The following is a 20,266-nucleotide window of genomic DNA, read 5'->3' as shown; positions in this document are numbered from 1 at the left end:
GCAAAAGTACTGAATTTATGTTTCACAAAAGCATTTATCTTATATCTTCAGCTTTAGTGTTTCAATAGGATATATAAATGTTAGACTCCAAAACATTACATTTGCAAATAGAAAAGATTAGAATAGAAGAACAGGGAGCCCTGCAACAAATGGTATGGCCCCCACAAAGCCCCCCACTGAACATCATGTCAGTCTGAGATTACATGAAAAGACAGATTGAGACAGCTGAAATAAAAGAACTGTGGCGAATTCTCCAAGAAGCCTTTAACATTCTATCTGCAAACAACCAAGAAAAAGTGTATCCAGGTGTACCTAGGAGAATTGGTGCTGTTTTAAAGGCAAAGGTGGCCACAACGAATATTGATTTAGCTTTTTTATGTTTACTGGACTTTGTATGACTTTAAGTGATAAGTGAAAACTATGACACTATTTTCGAAGGCATCCTCACTATGCAACATTTTTCACAAGTGCCTAAAACTTTTGCACAGTACTGTGTGTGTGTATATATATCATTTGTCTTGGTGACGGAAGCTTCCAGTGCACAAACAATACAACAACAAGACAGAGATAATAATAAAAAAATATAATAAAATAAAAAGTGAATAGAAAATAAATATATATAAATACACAATAGGACAATATATATATATATATTAAACGGACTACATGTAATGGGATTACATATGTAAAATATAAGTAACTGTATTCCACTACAGTTACAATTTAAATAATGAGTAATAAGAATACATTTACATTCAATAAGTAAAAAATATTTTAATTACTGAAGTGATTACTTTGCATTTTATTGTCATTTGTTTCATTTAATATTTTATCCTTTCAGATAGAAAGCATTTATACATATTAATGATGCGAACCAAAGTGCATTTGAACAGCGGTGAAACACTTTCTTATGATGTGTTACATTCATACGAGCAGACAGAGAAGTAAGTTTGAAGAAGTTTGGAGCAGAAGAAATAGAAATAAACCTTGTGTAAACTGTCAGCTTTACGCTAAGCTAAAATGCTATTTCTAGCCATTTTATATGCACGTTACCAGACACAATCCTGTTTTTTATCAAGAAAATTCACGTTGGGTCATAATTTCTTTTTTCTAGTCAGACCTTTGATATTAGGCAAAAGTTGTATTCTTGATAATCATTTTTGTATTATTGTCCTGTAAAAATATCTAAAAATCCTTAAAACAAGATTCATTTGATTTATCTCGTTTTAGAAACAACACTGCATAAGATATTAAGGTTTTTAAGATAATTTTTAACATGTGTATTTTGTCTTACTGTACTGGCAGAGTGTTTATAGTCAAAACAAATGAAAAAATCTACCAGTGCTGAAGAAGGAAACCTAAGTAGAATACATTACTCTCCATGAGTAATCTAATGGAATATGTTACAAATTACATTTTACGGCATGTATTCTGCTATCTGTAGTGGAATACATTAAAAAAATTAACCCTCCCAACCCTGTGTATATATATATATATATAGTCCTATTGTGTATTTCTACATATACTTTATTTTCTATTCACTTTTTATTTTATTCAATTTTTGTATTATCTGTCATGTTGTATTGTTTGTGCACTGGAAGCTTCCGTCACCCAGACAAATTCTTTGTTTAAGCATACTTGGCAATAAAGCCAATTCTAATTCCGTTATTTTGTACATATCTTTTTGTAGAAAAAAAAAGATGAAGCAGCATTATACAGTATCTCAAGGGCAATGACTTTATTATATGCATTGTTCCATTTAGCACAATAATAAATAGCACTAAAGGAATATCCCAGGCTCAATACAAGTTTAGGTCAATTGACAGCATTTGTGGCATAATATTGATTACCAAAAAAATTACTTTTACAATGAAAGTAAATAGACACATTTTTGGAGGGTATAAAGCAGTGGCGTAGCAAAGGTGTACATGGGCCCACTCAGAATATTAGGAATTATTCTTATATTTCAAATATATATTTATAAAATAGTTTAAAAATGCATAAATTCCGATTTCTGAAAGTGTGAAAGAACTATTTGAATGCACCGCTTCTCTGTTGTAAAGAAAAAATAGTAAAAAATCTTGGCCCATCAATTTTTATTAAATTCCACCCAGAAGTAATTTCCTTGCTACGCCCTTGGTTTAAAGGTAGAAATTTGAAGCATATATTAAAGCACTTACATTTATTCTTTTGATAAATCTTGTGTAATAATTGAGCTGTAAAAGTGTTTAAATCTTTGTTTTTACAGTCATTTTTATAGGGTTTATGGCATTACGTCATCATGGCAACAAAGTTGTAAAATTGGATCTAACTTTACACAGAAAAGGTTTGTAAGCTATTTTATCACACTAAAATGTTAACACGCATATTGTTTACGTCTTGTGGCTATACTGATGAAACAGATTAATTTAACAGATTAGTCCCATTCACTTCCATTGTAAGTGCCTCAATTCAACACAAATCTTTGTGCGTCAAAATAAATCTTTATGGTAATCAACATTCCTTGAGCAAACACTTACAAACTGCTTACAAATTTACTCTACAATTTCAAAATGTACTTTATATTCTTTACAGTCTTAGTCAGGATGCTATTCACTGTTGAGTTTATTATACATTTTTAAAACACAACAAAATTGAGTTTTGACATCCCTGCTGAAAAAAGCAGCTTGGGTAGTTAAAAGTTGGTCTCCCAACCTGACCAGCTGAAAAGTGTCCAAAACCCCTCTAACACCAGCAACAGACCAGATGAGGATGGGAGACCAGCTAAAACCATTATAGGCAAGTTTAAGCTAGGAGTTGTTTGTTTGTTTTTTCCAGAAGGAATGTCTTCTTTTCTCGTATAACCAATGTATTCAGGTAAGGGACACTGACATTTTACATAAGACATTAACAGGCTGACACAATGATGAAAAAGTACCAGTCATATTGTCCTCAAAACATTATTTAATTAATCTAGGAGCAGCGTCTGTGCTGTTGACAGACTACTGTAACACAAGCTTCACTGTCTGCAAACACAATTGCTTCTTCTGATGTGCCATGATGTCAAACTTTATGGTGGAGACAAAAAGCAACCGTACAGCAGCAGTCATACAGCAGTACAATAAATAATTAGTCTTGTTTTCAGTGCCTTGGACTGAATAACCATGTTCTGTTTGTTAACACTGTTCAAATCCAGCCATCAGAGACAGAGCCAAGGACTCCACTGTAATAAAACACAAGAAAATACATGGTGAGTGGCAGAGCAAATGTAAGGTTAAAGCTTCCAGCATGAAGGTTGAAGCAGCAAAACATCAAGTTCATATCAGAGTGTGGGGGAGAAATCTTTTGAAGGATCTCACAAAAACATGCCCGGATCATATTTCGATCTCCAATTTTGCATAAAAAAAACTGAAAACAATTTTTAGGACAATTAAGAATGTTTGCATAGTGAGATTATTTTCATAACAGGCACATTTCCCCCCCAGATTTCTCATTTCAGCATTAAAGCATTACAAATAATACTACCATGATGTATAATTACTTAAACTCTTTAATAATTATGTTTTGCTTTGCAATAGATTTTCATATTACAGTAATGAGAACTCGACTGGGAGGTGCTTAATTCATCAATGTCAAATAAAATATACTTTATATTTTGTATCGTATTTCGAATTTGCTGTGAAATACAAACCGGGCATGTTATGGACAGGCTTTGTTAAATGTCCAGTTATTTTAAAAAGTACTGCAGTGGAAGACTTACAATGAGGAAATGAGCCTCGGCACACAGCCTTGTTTAAAATAGTCACCAAAAACATGTGACAGTTTTTAAAATCAGACTCCAGTTTGTCAATCGACTCAATTCTGAGGAAGAAAAGAAACGCGATTAAGGACTCGTAAAATCCAAAGGCCATCGAAAACAGCTGAAGTAAAAAGAGAAGTGAAACATCATCAAAAACGAAGTGAAAATTGCAAGATGGTGACACGTGATGTAATAGTTCTGAACTTACTTCCAGGCCCCAAAACCAGCCTGCCATCTATCTGAGAAGATGAGCACCAAATTCAGCACTTTCATGATGGCCTCCTTGACAAAACTGACCTGCAAAGACACGGCAAACTGAAGTGATGCATCTGAAATAACACAAATGTCTTTAAGAGTGTAAAAGTCAAAACTAAGCCAACTCTCATGGGAAAAACCATCTAAAGTATTACCCAAATTGGAAACTGAAATAAACAAAATGTAATGTTCACAGCATATAAAAGGCTTTTGAGATATTTCAGGGCTTTTTGTGAAAGCTGTAATCTTGGGTCAGTGTAATTCCAGCATACTTTCTCTCTGAGCAGGCATCGGTCATGAATGGTGGACAAGTATCTATAGTGGATTTTGATGAGCTGGTCCAGGTCCTTAGCTTCATGTACTTGATGCTGAAATTCAAGACCTGTACTGTGAAGGATCTGAAGAACATAGAAATTGATTAATATTTTAAAAGAGCAAACAGGTACTAGTCTTTCTATTGCAAATACTTTAGTCTACTCATATGTAACACATACCCGAGTCATAATGTAGTTGTGCAAGCTGTTGACAAAGTGCATGAGTTTGACTCTTAGGAGAAACATCCTGTGAATCTGCTGATTTATGGGCTCTTTGGCTGTGCTCTCAGATTGGCCTCCTTGCCTTTTGGCAGCCACCGTCAAATCTGTGGGAAGATTCTATTTTAAAGATCACATATGAACTGGTGAACTGAAACCACCTTGATATGTCAGTACAGTAAATATAGTTCCTGTGCTACATGGGAAAAGATAGGGAAGTCCTGTGACAGATGCATAAAAAGAAGTTAACAATTGATCTTATGAACTAAAGATCCCAAATTAATCTGCCACTCAAGAATGAAAAAAGTATTGGGTCCGACCCCCATTTTAGTATGATCAAAGAATATAGATTAATGTAATCGTTTGTTTTTTGTGTAAACAATAGTGTAATAAAGAGTAATTATCCATACTAACTGCTCCTCTCTGATTTTATAACACATACACAGAAGTAGTGAGAACATTTCTATCATAACTTACCACTGAATCGCAATGTGTCCAGACTATATTTAGCCCATTTGATTTGAAGTAACAGTAGGAAGACCTGATTGTAGATTTTCTGACACTCCGAACTAATAACAATATCTACAGGCCATGGAACCTGGTGAGAGACAGGCAATAAGTTATATATATACACACTCACCTAAAGGATTATTAGGAACACCATACTAATACTGTGTTTGACCCCCTTTCGCCTTCAGAACTGCCTTAATTCTACGTGGCATTGATTCAACAAGGTGCTGAAAGCATTCTTTAGAAATGTTGGCCCATATTGATAGGATAGCATCTTGCAGTTGATGGAGATTTGTGGGATGCACATCCAAGGCACGAAGCTCCCGTTCCACCACATCCCAAAGATGCTCTATTGGGTTGAGATCTGGTGACTGTGGGGGCCATTTTAGTACAGTGAACTCATTGTCATGTTCAAGAAACCAATTTGAAATGATTCGAGCTTTGTGACATGGTGCATTATCCTGCTGGAAGTAGCCATCAGAGGATGGGTACATGGTGGCCATAAAGGGATGGACATGGTCAGAAACAATGCTCAGGTAGGCCGTGGCATTTAAACGATGCCCAATTGGCACTAAGGGGCCTAAAGTGTGCCAAGAAAACATCCCCCACACCATTACACCACCACCACCAGCCTGCACAGTGGTAACAAGGCATGATGGATCCATGTTCTCATTCTGTTTACGCCAAATTCTGACTCTACCATCTGAATGTCTCAACAGAAATCGAGACTCATCAGACCAGGCAACATTTTTCCAGTCTTCAACTGTCCGATTTTGGTGAGCTCTTGCAAATTGTAGCCTCTTTTTCCTATTTGTAGTGGAGATGAGTGGTACCCGGTGGGGTCTTCTGCTGTTGTAGCCCATCCGCCTCAAGGTTGTGCGTGTTGTGGCTTCACAAATGCTTTGCTGCATACCTCGGTTGTAACGAGTGGTTATTTCAGGCAAAATTGCTCTTCTATCAGCTTGAATCAGTCGGCCCATTCTCCTCTGACCTCTAGCATCAACAAGGCATTTTCGCCCACAGGACTGCCGCATACTGAATGTTTTTCCCTTTTCACACCATACTTTGTAAACCCTAGAAATGGTTGTGCGTGAAAATCCCAGTAACTGAGCAGATTGTGAAATACTCAGACCGGCCCGTCTGGCACCAACAACCATGCCACACTCAAAATTGCTTAAATCACCTTTCTTTCCCATTCTGACATTTAGTTTGGAGTTCAGGAGATTGTCTTGACCAGGACCACACCCCTAAATGCATTGAAGCAACTGCCATGTGATTGGTTGATTAGATAATTGCATTAATGAGAAATTGAACAGGTGTTCCTAATAATCCTTTAGGTGAGTGTATATATATATATATATATATATATAGTAGTATATATATATAAACTGTATATGATTACAATACCTCAAAGCAGCTAATAAAACAAACAGGAGTGACTGAAAATTCTATTCACCCTCTGCTATATTGAAAGCACTATAATAGTGAACAACATAATTTATTTTTTTATTTTTTATAATTCACCAAAAAGTTGGGACAGTCAAGTGTTTACCACTGTGTAACTTCACCATTTCTTCTAATTAGACTACAGGGTTTGGGCACTGAAGACACAAGTGTGTCAAGTTTACCCAGCTGAATTTCCCCCATTTATCCATTATGCAGGTCTTCATCTGGGCAACTGTACAGGGCATTTCAAAATGCACCACACATTCTCAATTGGAGTCAGGTAAGGACTGCAGGCAGCCAAATATAGCAACCACACTCTCTGCATACACAGTCATGCACTTGTTGTAAATGGTTGTAAATGCATTAAATGAATGTTTGGTTTGCAACCTTATAACTCAGCGTAAGACCATCAAGGTTATTCACAGGTTGTTTTTTTCTTGCAGGGTCAATCGTTTCAAGTAATATTGACAGCCTGTGGAATTGTGAGAAAAATGTGAGATTCAAAGACAAATAGTAAACCACATATAGGAAGAATATTGAATGGTAACAGGTAGGTTTGAATGGTAAACAACAGGATCTCTTAAGTGACATTGATAGAAAAGTGGCAGTACCGACTGCTGTCCTCTGGGTGGCGCTGTCCGACAGCCTCTTGCAGCTGAACCTTGAGGAACGCCAGCTGCTGCCAGCTCTCTTTCTCCAGAACTTTGTCAAAGATGGCTGTGTAGAAATCAAACATAGTGTCCCCAGCCTCCAATAGGAAGTAGTTTCTCATGGCCTGCAAGTATCCCAGTAGACTTAGATAAAAAGAGATGGTCAAGCATAGATTGATGAACTAAATGCACTTCAAACCATTCAAACCTACAGTAAGGTTCATGTACAAAAGGTTGTATTTCACCTATAGTCTTTCTTCAGGTTTCCACAGCATTCGATGTATCTCCTCTCAATATGTGGGTACAGACAGGAGCGTAGTGTGAGCTCAAATGTCTGACATGTAACAGACTCAGAGGAGCGGTCCAAAACCACACTACTGCCAGAGAATTTCTCATGGAAGTCATTCTGCTCTAAATATAGCCTACAAGAGTTTGGGAGGGAATTACTTTAAGTGGGGAAAAACAAGTTAATGAAATTAAGATCCACACCAAACACTGCTTGGATTCTTTGTTTACAAGTGCATGAAATCTTCACCAATGTCAAATCGTTATGCCATGTTAATATGCGCATGCAGTCACCTCGCAAAATTGATAGCCAGAAGGGGGTCATGGATGTCGTCCAGCTCCAGATGCTGTGCCACAATGGACTGCATCTTGATCAGGCTCTTCTTAGTAGCCTGTTGCTCATTACCCGTATTCGTGGGCGCCTCTTCTCCATGTCGAAGGAGTGTCTGTACTGATTCCAGGAAGAGCGTGTACAGACTCTTCCTTTCGGCATCTGTAGAGGAACACAAGGGAAATGTGGGAAATACTAAAACAATCCTTTCTGTTATATAACAAGTCTACTTGCTTTTGCAAACATAAAAAAACAGGACACATTTAAATGAAAAACAGAACCATAGATAGAGCAAAAAAACTGATTCCTCTTCAGCTGTTTGAGGCATTTCCTTTCACAAGATCCTCTCTGACACTGACCTCTCGAGGAGCCATCTGGCTGCTCTGTCTCCTTGCAATCCAGGTTCTTCAGCAGCTGCATAGATTTGCCTGCCATGATGATCTGCTTGAGTACAGGCTTGAGGAAGGATACCATTGTGTGCTGTCTGCTGCTGGAGGCCTGCTCCCCCCCAGAGCTTCCGCTGGCAGCGTCACTGAGCCTCTCCTCGCTCTCCATAGGCTCAGAGATGCTATACAGAGTGTAAGTGGCGTACCAGAAGTCCCTGTGGTTCACTGGTACATCCTTGTTCCTAGTAAATACCACCAAACCTGATTTAGGCATATTAGACAACAGCATGTATGGGTGTCCCAATTATATATATATATATATATATATATATATAAAAACGTGTGTGTATGTGTATATTCGTACATTTACAGTATATACTGTGAGTGTGTGCTCACACGTGTGTGTATTAGAGATGTAACGGTATGAAAATGTTATATCACGATTATCATGACCACAGTTATATCACAGTTATTAGTACTATCACGGTATTGTTAAAATGTGCAAAAAGTACAGACAGACACACACGCACGCACGCACATATCGATTGAATTGAAAATGAAATCGGAGGAGTGCAGTATTTGTATTGGACGATTGTTTTGTAGACTGCAATGGATTATAATATAATTGAAGAACAGGTACAATTTTAAAACATTCATCTCAAATCACTTTTTAATGTCCCCTTAATTATTTGAAAAGACGTGTATTAGTGATATGAATGTACATCACTTAAATGTTGCACATATTTGTTATTAACTACGTTTCCATACAAGGATTGTTTGCGAAAAACCTTTTAGCAAATCAAAATAAAGCTGATGGAAACGCAAATTATTGCTACAATTTCAAGTGTTGACATAATATTTTTCTGTTTAACTCTAGTGCATAAACTCTGTCGATACTTCAGATGTTGCGAAAAACATTTTCACTTTGTCGATAACAAAAAGTGGATGGAAACTAGGCTACTGTGTTGTTTTCTTGTTTGTCTTGGCTCAAAGCGATGCAATAGCTAGGAACAGTTTATTTGCGCAAGCTTGCGTTTTTTACAAGTGAGATAAATATTGTGTCCAACTATTTACTTTTCCCCAACACATGCACTGAGCTTGCACTATATACTGTATAGGGCTGTCAACGAATATTCTAAATTCGAATATATATTCGAATAGTTTTAAAAAACAGAAATTCGAAGGTGAAAATTAATATTCGAATGTGGAAAAAAAAACGCGCCCGCGGTAGCAGATGTGCGGCTGTCTGCTTTGCGAGTGGGCGTGCTGCCTGAGGGGTCTTTGTTGTCACATTTCCGAATTGTGTGCCTCATTTTATTTAACGTTAAACAGAAACATGACTAAAATGTAAGGCTACTGTACTGACTGAATAGATGTTGCATGAATAAGGTAGGTTAGATACAGCAGTTTCATGCACTGCAGGCTTCCACTGGTTTGATTATTTACCGTTTCATGTCAAGGAAAAGTTCCATGTTTACCACAGCACAGCTCGCTCGGAGCGTTCAATGTCGGTTCTATATACTGTAAAACTTCAATTAATGTTAATAATTTGTTTTAATCACTGAATGAAGCCTGCTATATTTGGGACAAGAGTCGCGACCTTATATTGCTTGCACAAAACTCTTGATCAGCACTCAACATTTGTTTATTGTTGTTGTTCTTTTAAACCGTTATGCGCAGAGAGCGTGAGGGCGAGAGAGAGAGAAAGAGTGCCTGCGCGTGCGAGCGAGAGTGAGGTCTTGGCCATTAGTTGATTTACTTGTTTTTGTGTAGGTAATACGTTGTCAAATATGTTTAAACTTAAATAAACTACCTATACAAATAGTTATATCTCTTTGTATTAATTTGTCCTGTTATTGACGTAATGCGCGTCATTGACCAAATGCGCAACCAGATATTCGAATAGTTCGAATATATGTGTTTTTTTTAGAGGGAATATTCGAATGTCATTTTTGAGCAATTTTGACAGCCCTAATACTGTATGTGCATATATGTATATCGGTGAATGCATTTTATACCTCTGAATTATAAACTCTTTGACTGGGTCAAATAAGTGACCATGAACAATCCATTCATCCACAATCTCAAGGTATGGCCTGACTGTTTCAACCCAGAGAGAGAAAAGAAGTGCCACCTGAGAAAAAGTAGAAAATTGCATAATTTTGTAATCATAACTTAAAATACATTACTTCCATAATAACCAATGCCAAAGACAGAAACACTTACGGACTGCTCGGAGGCCTCGCCCATGCTGTCGTATTCTATGATGGCCTTGTAAAGGGTGTTGAGTAAGTGTGAGGCTCGTAACAAGTTTGGCGTTCCGGGTGGGACCTCAGCCACTCCTGTGCAGAAAACCCTGTGCAGCACTGTGATCTGAGCCAAATGAGGGCTTAACCGGTCTAACACAGATGACAGGGTCACAGTCTCATCTGTGGAGAATTAGTTTTGAAAACAATAAGCATTATCAAAAAAAATATCAAATTGTTTTTGCTACTGTAGGAATGACTAAGTGTATTTAAAAAATGCAGACACTTCCCTAATGGAATGTTCTCAAATAATAAATTAACACAAGACAATGGATAAGAGGACAATAAGAAGCTTGTTCAAGTGAAGCCTGCCAAATTTGTATAATTAAACTAATATAAGACAAGCATCATAATTTGGTTTGGGGATTGAAAAAGTATTGAAGTATGAAACGCATTTTGTGCTACAGGCATGAATGATACCTCAAATCCTGTGGCCTGTTCAGGAGAGGTGTGTCATTACTAAATGCTATTAATCAGCATTTGCATTGTAAAAAATATGATTACAATTTACTGTTGACATATTATTCTTCACAGTGTTGTATGCAATCACACACACACACAAACACGAACAAACACAAACAAACCTTTGCCAATAATGTCTTTCTCTATTGTATTGAGCTGTTCTTTAAAGTTGGTAAAGTATTTATACAGGGCCCACACAAATGCTTGGTAGGGCCTGAAGGGAGGCTCAGAGCCCTTCTTGGAGGAAGACGAAGGGTTGAGTCTTGGAGGACCAGGCTCTGCACTGTGGCCTGACACTTCATCAATAAACGTCTGCAGTTGGGAAACAGCCTGCCCGTAAGCTGCTATGTGCTCCAATACTGAGTGAAGACAGTTCTGTACACAAACATGAATAATCACACATTATAATACTGTAAACCAGATCAATTGATCAATATTTAAGTCCTTCTTAAATTTCCTATGCATTCCCATCCCTGCCCAGTAGGTGGATATGCATGAAGAATGCGAATTGCCAAAACAAAAAAAGAACGTGAAAGTGGAGACTTAAATATTGATCTTTTTTATGCCCACACATCATATTGATCCTAAAGATGGCATGAGGGTGAGTAAATAAGATCATTTACATTTTGGGTGAACCATCCCTTTAACTCTAATAGACCATTGCATTGTTAACAAATATAATATGATATATTAAAATAACTAAACTAATAGCATTTGGATGGTAACTTTGCCCAAACCAATAATGCATATATCTGTAAATCTTTCTTGAAATTAATCTCAGACAGCTTTCTCTGTTCTGCAGGTTAAAAGGTTTCACCTTAAAACAAAACAATGTTAATAAAGCTTTTTTTTATCATATTAGATAACATTGGTGCCATATTCATATTAGTACCATTTAAAAAAATCCTCCACACCTTCTACAAAGATTATAACTTAGGAAGTTCTTCTATTCTTTGTTACTTTTTCTGAATATGTTAAACTTCCAACAATAGCCTGGTTTCCATCCACCTTTCGTGCTATTTTGTTATCGACAAAGTTAAAATGGCCTTTTATCGATAAAAAGGATGTGCATGACGTCATGCCTAAAAAAACACTTTGTCGCATACATTTTAGTAAAATGGGGAGAGTATTGAGACAATCCATTGAAATTAGCCAGTTTACTGTCATTTAATTTCACAAATAAATGCAATCAGAAGAGGAGGAATTGCAAACAAAAAGGAACAGTTGCCCTTCTGATAGGACTGTAATATTGGTCCTGATGTTGCACCTATCGCAGGTTGGCACCGGTTCCGACCCGAAAGCGGATCATCGTGGCCCTGTTCAAGCTGGCATCCTCACCAAATAGTGGGAAAAACCATCAGTCTTAGCATAAGGATCATCAATCGATGTGTATATGCTGTGTGCACAGCTACTTAAGAAAAAAAAATGATGCGGTGTAATATCAGGGTTTACATACGTTACATTCCTGATATTCAATAGGCTATTTTAAACAATCATCTAATTTAAAGCATTGCCATCACAACTGCATTATGTCCTGCATATTTCTCCAGCAACTTTTAACAACCAACTGAACTTGATTATCATCTAAAATTTATTTTAGCTTCATAATGCAAATTTATATTTTCTCAAGAAGCAGTAAATGCGATCTGAGGTAAAGTGTTATATTTAAAATATTTAAACGTTTTAAAATGTTCAAAAGCTTGTTTTCTGAAAGTGAACTCAGCTCGGATGGATACTGCGATTAAATTAATCGCAAACAGTGGCCATTTATTTGTTCAATGTGCATGAGATATTTGTGTTGGCACTCCTGGAAGTGTCATGTTTGCAGATTGGCTCTATATGCCGTAAAGGTCAATCCATAATCACGTACATTAAATTGGCTTTCAATCCTGTCATCATGATTAACACAGGCTAACGATTGGGGCACACTCTGTCATGTGACACTACAGTTTTTCCAAACTGTTGTCCGTCAACATTTGCTGTATCGACATAGTTTATGCGCTTGAGTTAAATGGAAAAATAATATGTCGACATTTCTGACATTTTTGCGATAATGTGCATTTCTATCAGCTTTATTTTGATGCGCTAAAACATTTTTCGCAAAAAATCCTTGGATGGAATCGTAGTTAATCTCTCTAAATTTGGGACTGATGGGGGTGCTCAATGTGGTAGACTGAAAAAACAAAAAAATTAAACGAGATGAATATTGAAGAATCTGTGTTCACTCACATTGGTAAGATGTGTGACTACGACATCATTCCTTACATTCACTTTGCCATCATTGGGCTGGAAAATAAAAAGCTTCTTAACCCCAGAGAGAAGCCTGAGGAGAGGCAGAAAAGAACAAATGATTGCATATGATAGTTGAGCAACTTGAGTAGAAGTAGTTTGATCAGTTATCCCTGCATCTTGGTTAACACTGGCAATTTATTTCCCAAATCAGCTACCCTTATGGAGTAAACGTTTAAATGCCTTCAATGGAAATATCAATATTTAATGGGCATTCTACTCCTTATCCACTGATGCAATCTTCAAAGCATTGTACTTTCTTTTGGTAAGAATGTGTGTCAGGACTATAAAATGTAAACATGGCAATCGATCTAGTCATACCACAGAGTTTCCCGAATCACTTGAGTCTCTGTCACAAAAGACTTCTCCTCTGGCAGGTAAAGAGGCCCAGAGTTATACAAGTGCTGATCCCTGGAGAGGAGATAGTTACTTAAAAATTGCATGCAAAATGATAAGAAAGACATCTGAACCACATTTATTTCTAAAATCCCTTAAAATCATTCAAGAAAATCAGAACCAATGGACTTGTGACAAAGGTGATGATGATCGAGATCATGAAATGACAGATGCATGTATCCTATATTTGTCTGGTTGTCCAGACATCTTACCAGACGTTGTAGAGGTTGGAATGCAGGTGGAGGCTGTGTGGAAATCGGGGAGAGTTGGGAACCCAATAAGAAGTGACAATATGCTGCTCCAACCAAGCCCTGGAGTCAGGCTCACCCACTAAAAGAGAAAGGTTTGGTAAAAACTTGGGAGTCATGATAAGAACTTTCATTAGTAGTAAGGGTTAGTTCACCCAAAAAAATTATCTCAACATATACCCTCATGCTATCCCAAATGTGTGATTTTCTTCTGCAGAACACAAATGAAGATTTTTCAAAGAATATTTCAGATCTTTAGGACCACGCACTGCACTCTATCATATGCACTGCACGCTTCAGAAGATATTGATTTAACCACTCGATTCTCATTGATTAATTTTATGCTGCGTTTATTTGCATTTTGTAGCTTCAAAATGTTGGCACCCATTCACATGAATTCTATGGACCTACAGAGATTAAATATTCTTCTAAATCTTTGTTCGTGTTCAGCAGAAGAAATTAAGTCATACACTTCTGGGATGGCATGAGGGTGTGTAAATGATGAGAGAATTATTATTTTAGAGTGAACGGTCCCTTTAAAGGGTTCGTTCACCCACATTTCTCAGCTCTTAATGTCCATACAATTCATGTGAATGGGTGCCAAAATGTATAAGCTCCAAAATCCACATTAGGGCAAAATAATAGTACTCCAGATGACTCTGGTGGTTAAATCAATACATTCTGAATCAATATATTCTGAAAAGCTGAAATATTCTTCTAAATATCTTAATTTGTGATTTGAAGAACGTCAAACACATCTGGGATGGTATGAGGGTGTGTAAATCATGACAATTTTCCTTTTTTGGCTGAACTATCCCTTTAAGAATGTATGTTGTTTTTTGCTGCTGCTGCTGCTGTCCCTCACCAGTCCAGGGGACTTGGATGGTCTTGTCATTTTGCTCGTGGTCCTCCTGTGGAGTCCTGTCCACCTATATACCAGAATCCTCTCTGCTCAAGGGCAGCTGGCTATCTTCCTTTTCAGTCTCATCTTCTGACCACTCCTGCCAAAATAAAAATAGAATGACTTGTGCCATTCTGTATTACAATATATATAATATTGAGAAGTCAGGCTTCTAGAGCCTAGATGGAGTTAACAGACTTTTTCTTTCATTGTTTTTTTTTTACATTTTCTGCACTGAAACCTGTGGGATGGATTTTAAACATGGTCTAAAGTGATAAACAGTGCCGAGATTGCTACACTCTTATTTGTCTTATTTCATAAATGAAAATGCAAAGGGTAGATGAGTGTTCTTTAAAATGTAACAATTATGGATGGCAAAACTCTGCTGTTCTGTCAAAACACAGAGAGGGAACCGACTGCATAGAGTAATTTACCTCAGGAATGATTCAATAATATTTTTATCATCTGTAAGAATATTTAGATGGGACCAGGGCATTGCCCACCTTGAGTTGACTCGCGCCCCACTAGAGCCTTCAGATGCCCTCACCCTGACTGACAGCAAAACGATTTAGGGGCATTCCGCCCCATGGACTGAGGGCAAACCAATCAACGTTGCCACCAACAACATACAAGTGCCCCACCAAAGATCACATCATAGTGCTGGCCCTGGCAGTCCGTAAAAGTTTGGAAGGCACAGGATAAATGCACACAAATGTAATTATAATAAGTCCAACACAAATACTGACATTCAGAACTGCTTGTCTACATCAAGTCAAAAGACATTGACAATAATCATAGCCTGTAATTTTAACACAGAACTGATCTGATAATAGTGTAATAGAGTTCACTTACTGGAGTGTCTGGAGAGGGTCCAGTTTCAATGTCTTCTCCCTCCATGAGGTACTTGGCCCAATCAAATTTGTCCTCTTTCTCTGCAGGAATAAAATGCAAATATATTTAGACCAACGGTCTATAAATATTCACCACATTTCTTTTCATCAGTATGCAAATGTGAAGTCTCACCCATTTCTTTCAATCTGGGTCTTTCACAGAAGTTGGTGTTGGATGGAGAGTCAGACAAATCGAGTAGCAAAGCCAGCATACTTTAGTGGACATCAGTCTGAGAGTACACAGAGAGTGACCGAGGTATTTAGTGCATTTACTAAGGTGGGTGGGTTATTTGCTGTATGGCTGTCTCTGTTTCTTATCCCACCTTGGTTCCATCAGTTTTAGGAAAAGGAGAACTGAGGAATTCCTCAGTTAGCCGCTTCCAGCTCTCTGCTTTACTTAAGTCAGAGTGGACCATGAGTTTCTCATGAATCCTGAGGGAGAGAGATATTATTACTTCATAACGATATTAGCTTAACAGAAAAGGGGAAAAGAAAAAACAAATCAAACCAGTCAATGAATGTGTGCAGAATTGCGCAAAGCCTGAAGTACATTCCTACCCATTTATGGATCGCTGTACATTGTGGCCATTGACATCAAGGAAACGGTGGAACCTATTCATATGGGGGGAAAACATATTATGAGAAGTTCCTACTCATTTTAGGTGCAAAACCTAAACACTACATACAACTCAAAGACAATTACTTCCCATTTAGTCAAGCTAGACCTCCAAACCTCACTTATTAAAGGAATAGTTCAGCCATCATGTATAATTCTCTCATCATTTACTAACCCTCATGCCATCCCAGATGTGTATGACCATCTGTCTTCTGTAGTACACAAACACATTTTTTTTTAAGTAAATGGTGGTCAGTACTTTGAAGCTCAAAAAGGACATAAAGGCAGCATAAAGTAATCCATACAACTTTAATCGTTAAATCTTTATCTTCAGAAGTGATATGATAGGTGTGGGTGAGAAACAGATCAATATTTAAGCTCTTTTTACTATAAATTCTCCTCCCTGATGAGTTGGTGGCGATATACTCGAAGAATATGAATTGCCAAAAAACTAAAGAAAAAACCTGAAAGTGAATGTGGAGATTGATAGTAAAAAAGGACTTGCATATTATTCTGTTTCTCACCCACACCTATCACATCACTTCTGAAGACATGGATTTGACCACTGCAGTCTTATAGATTACGTTTTGCTGTGATTAAGTGCTTTTTCGAGCTTCAAAGTTCTGGCCACCATTCACTTGCACTGAATGGACCAGCAGAGCAGAGATATTCTTCTAAAAATCCTAATTTGTTCTCTGCAGAAGAAAGTCACCCACAGAGAATTTTAATTTTTGAGTGAACGATTCCTTTCTGTTTCCCACCAGGGTTTCATTATTCTATTAGTCCTTATTCTTATTGTCATCTATCTATTCATTTAATACACTTAAATTGATGTTCATTGAAATTACTTCAGTTACAACCCCAATTCCGAAAAAGTTGGTATAGTATGAAACATGCTAATAAAAACAAAGTGATTTTTTTATTATATTCACCCTTTGCTAAATTGAAAACACTACAACTACACATTATATTTTACCTTGTGAATTGTATTGTTTTAATAAGGAGCCTCCAAAAACAGCCTAGACCTTCAAGAGCAAGAATCAATCAAGACTTGTCAATTTGACAACGGATGCTTCAGCAAATAATCCAGTACTTTGAGAACAATGTTTCCCAAAGACAAATTGGAAGGATATTGGGCATTTCACCCTCTACAGAGCACAATATAGTTAAAAGATTCAAGGAATTTTGTCAAATCTCAGTGTGAAAAGGGCAAGACAAAAAAACATTTCTGAATGTGCATAATCTCTGATCCCTCAGATGTCACCGTCTTAAAAAAAACATCAATCATCTGTAATAGATATCATGAGCATGGGCTTGGGATAACTTTAGTAAACCTTTGTGATCTGAAGAACGTCAAACACATCTGGGATGGCATGAGGGTGTGTAAATCATGACAATTTTCCTTTTTTGGCTGAACTATCCCTTTAAGAATGTATGTTGTTGTTGCTGCTGCTGTCCCTTACCAGTCCAGGTGACTTGGACGGTCTTGTCATTTTGTCAACACCATTCACCACTGCATCCACACATGCAAGTTAAGACTTTACTATGCAAAGCAGAAGCCCTACATCAACACTGTCCAGAAGCGCTACAGACTTCTCTGAGCTCAGTCTCATCATAGATGGAATGTAGAACAATGGAACTCTGTTTTTTGGTCTGAAGAGTCCAGATTTCAAATAGTTTTTGAAAATCACAGCCGCCATGTTCTCTGGGACAAAGAGAAATAGGACCATCCAAGCTGTTATCAGCGTCAGGTCCAAAAGCCAGTGTCTGTATGGGCCAGGGGTGTCTGGGGACCAATGTCATGTAACTCGCACATCTGTGAGAACACCATTAATGCAGACAAATACAAACTTTGGAGCAACTTATACTGCCATCCAGCACCATCATTTCCAAGAACGTCCCTGCATTATCCAGCAGGACAACTTCAAACCACATACTGCCCTGATTACAAGGGCATGGCTGTGTAAGCAGAGCGTGTGGGTGCTAGATTGGCCTATCTGCAGTCCTGAATCCAATTGAGAATGTGTTGCATTATTAAGCACACCATCCAGAAATGAAGACCCCGTACAATTGTGCAACTAAAGACCTACATAAATGAATGATTGGGGGAAAATTCCACTTTCTAAACTTAACAAACTTGTGTATTCAGTGCCCAAATGCTTAATAAGTGTTATTAGAAGAAACGGTCATGTTTCACGTTGGTAAACACTTGACTGTCCCAACTTTTTTCGAGCATGTTGCAATCATCTGGTTTGAAATTACTGTACTGTGTTTAAAAAATAAAAATTTAAATACAGAAGGTAAAACATCATATGTGTGGTTGTGGTGCTTTCAATATAGCAAAAAAAAAAAGAATATAATTTACAAATATCAATCCTTTTTGTTTTTATTATCAATTTTCATACTGTCCAAACATTTTCAGAATTGGGGTTGTACATTTTCACAAAAACCTGGAAGTGTGACATATATGGATTAAATGCACCAAGCCCTTACTTAAAATTGGACCAGATAAACTTGAGTGCCATTTGATAGTTCTTGTCCTCCTCATCTTGAATGCCAGTTAAATGAGAGGCAAGTATCCTGGTCTCCAGATCCAGCTCCTTCTCAAATCTGGTCCAGTGGGCCATTTTGATGATCCAGGCTAAACCATATAAAATAGCGAAGTCTATTAATGTATGCAAATTTTCTCTGCATTCTATCACAGCTTCTTAATAAGCACAAACCTGCTTTGGTTATGATGCTGTGACAGGCGAGCCGTTGGCAACAGATGTAATCTGGCAAAATAAGAAACTCATGATGACAAGAGTGTTGGTTACATACATCACATATAAAGCGGCAATATGTTGGCAATCTCCCAAGAATAATCCTAACGGCGAAGGTCGGATTCAGGACTGAGTTTCATTCATTATTATGTCGTTTTAATTATGGCATCTATTATGATTTCCCCCGTTGCCGCCTCCATTGCGTCAGAAGCTTCTTCTGTGGTGCCGTGAACATCATTACGCAGAAGTGAACTTTACTGCCGACTAGCGACATGCGCCGAACATGGCGAGATGCAACACATCAACAATGCTGAGGAAAATCTTACATGAGAAGGAAAACTGTGGTTCATTTGAATGTCCTCCTTGTAAAAGAGTGCAGAGTGGGGAATCCATCCAACGTACAAATTTTTTTTAGTGTATGTTTGTGTGTGTTTTTTTAATAAAGTCTTGACTTTCTAAAGAGACTGAGCAAGGACAGTAAAACATATGTTCTGTCAAATGTCTCATACAGTATATTCCTAATTTTTAAGTTGTTTAAAATAAAATCATATGGGGAAAATGATGTACCCTTTATAGCTGTACTGTTTATAATATATGATCACTAAATTAATAAACTACAAGAAAGCCTAAAATGTGTGCTGCTGGTGACTAAAATATCTACTTAGGGTAGTATCCTTAGTCAATTTGCTTTTGCTTTCAGAGCAACCTATAACTAGAATACACTTACTGATTTTATAATCTTGAACTGATTTGAAAGAAATACATGTGTGGGGATGGGGGAAAGAGGAATTGGTGTGGCTAGTCAAGATGGTTGGCATAAATTCTAACAGCTGTTTCTCATTACAGTTAACACAAACACTGTGTCTGCATATGCACATTTACTGATTCCATACACTAGGATATTTAAAACATTAATTTGCATATTCTGTTGCCCCTACAATCCCTTGATTCAACCTCACAATGTACAGCCTACATCACTTCTATATGTGCAGATGTGCAACTTGCACAACAGTAAAAGACATTAGCATAGTTCTAGTTCACAAGTTGGCTTTATGTAGCCTATTGTCTGTATTGTTTTTCAACCCGATCTCATGAAAAGTCATACATAATTTATGAGGTGGCTTTTTCGTGTGATGTCGCATGATTTTGTTGGCATAAACTCATACAATTTCATCATCAGATGTTGCAGGATATGATGCAATCCCATGTTGACTGCATCCTC

General features: G+C 37.4%; 1 protein-coding gene across 1 annotated transcript; it reads right to left on the bottom strand.

The window, feature by feature from the left end:
* Positions 1-1,733: 1,733 nt before the first annotated feature.
* tubgcp5 (tubulin, gamma complex associated protein 5) lies at positions 1,734-19,231 on the bottom strand. The gene is made up of 19 exons (XM_052141565.1): positions 19,006-19,231; positions 18,776-18,923; positions 13,840-13,957; positions 13,553-13,642; positions 13,172-13,265; positions 11,065-11,317; positions 10,401-10,603; positions 10,193-10,308; positions 8,148-8,416; positions 7,752-7,950; positions 7,418-7,594; positions 7,134-7,316; positions 6,910-6,994; positions 5,044-5,164; positions 4,528-4,673; positions 4,306-4,431; positions 3,987-4,075; positions 3,740-3,840; positions 1,734-3,202 (listed from the first exon to the last, which is right to left on the bottom strand). The coding sequence occupies exons 2-19, from the start codon at positions 18,828-18,830 to the stop codon at positions 3,156-3,158; spliced, it is 2,472 nt and encodes an 823-aa protein (XP_051997525.1). The 5' UTR covers positions 18,831-18,923; positions 19,006-19,231; the 3' UTR covers positions 1,734-3,155.
* Between the last annotated feature and the right edge of the window lie 1,035 nt (positions 19,232-20,266).

The sequence above is a fragment of the Xyrauchen texanus genome, chromosome 13 (assembly GCF_025860055.1).
Source record: "Xyrauchen texanus isolate HMW12.3.18 chromosome 13, RBS_HiC_50CHRs, whole genome shotgun sequence".
NCBI lineage: Eukaryota > Metazoa > Chordata > Actinopteri > Cypriniformes > Catostomidae > Xyrauchen > Xyrauchen texanus.
This window is presented reverse-complemented; position numbering and strand designations above follow the sequence as displayed.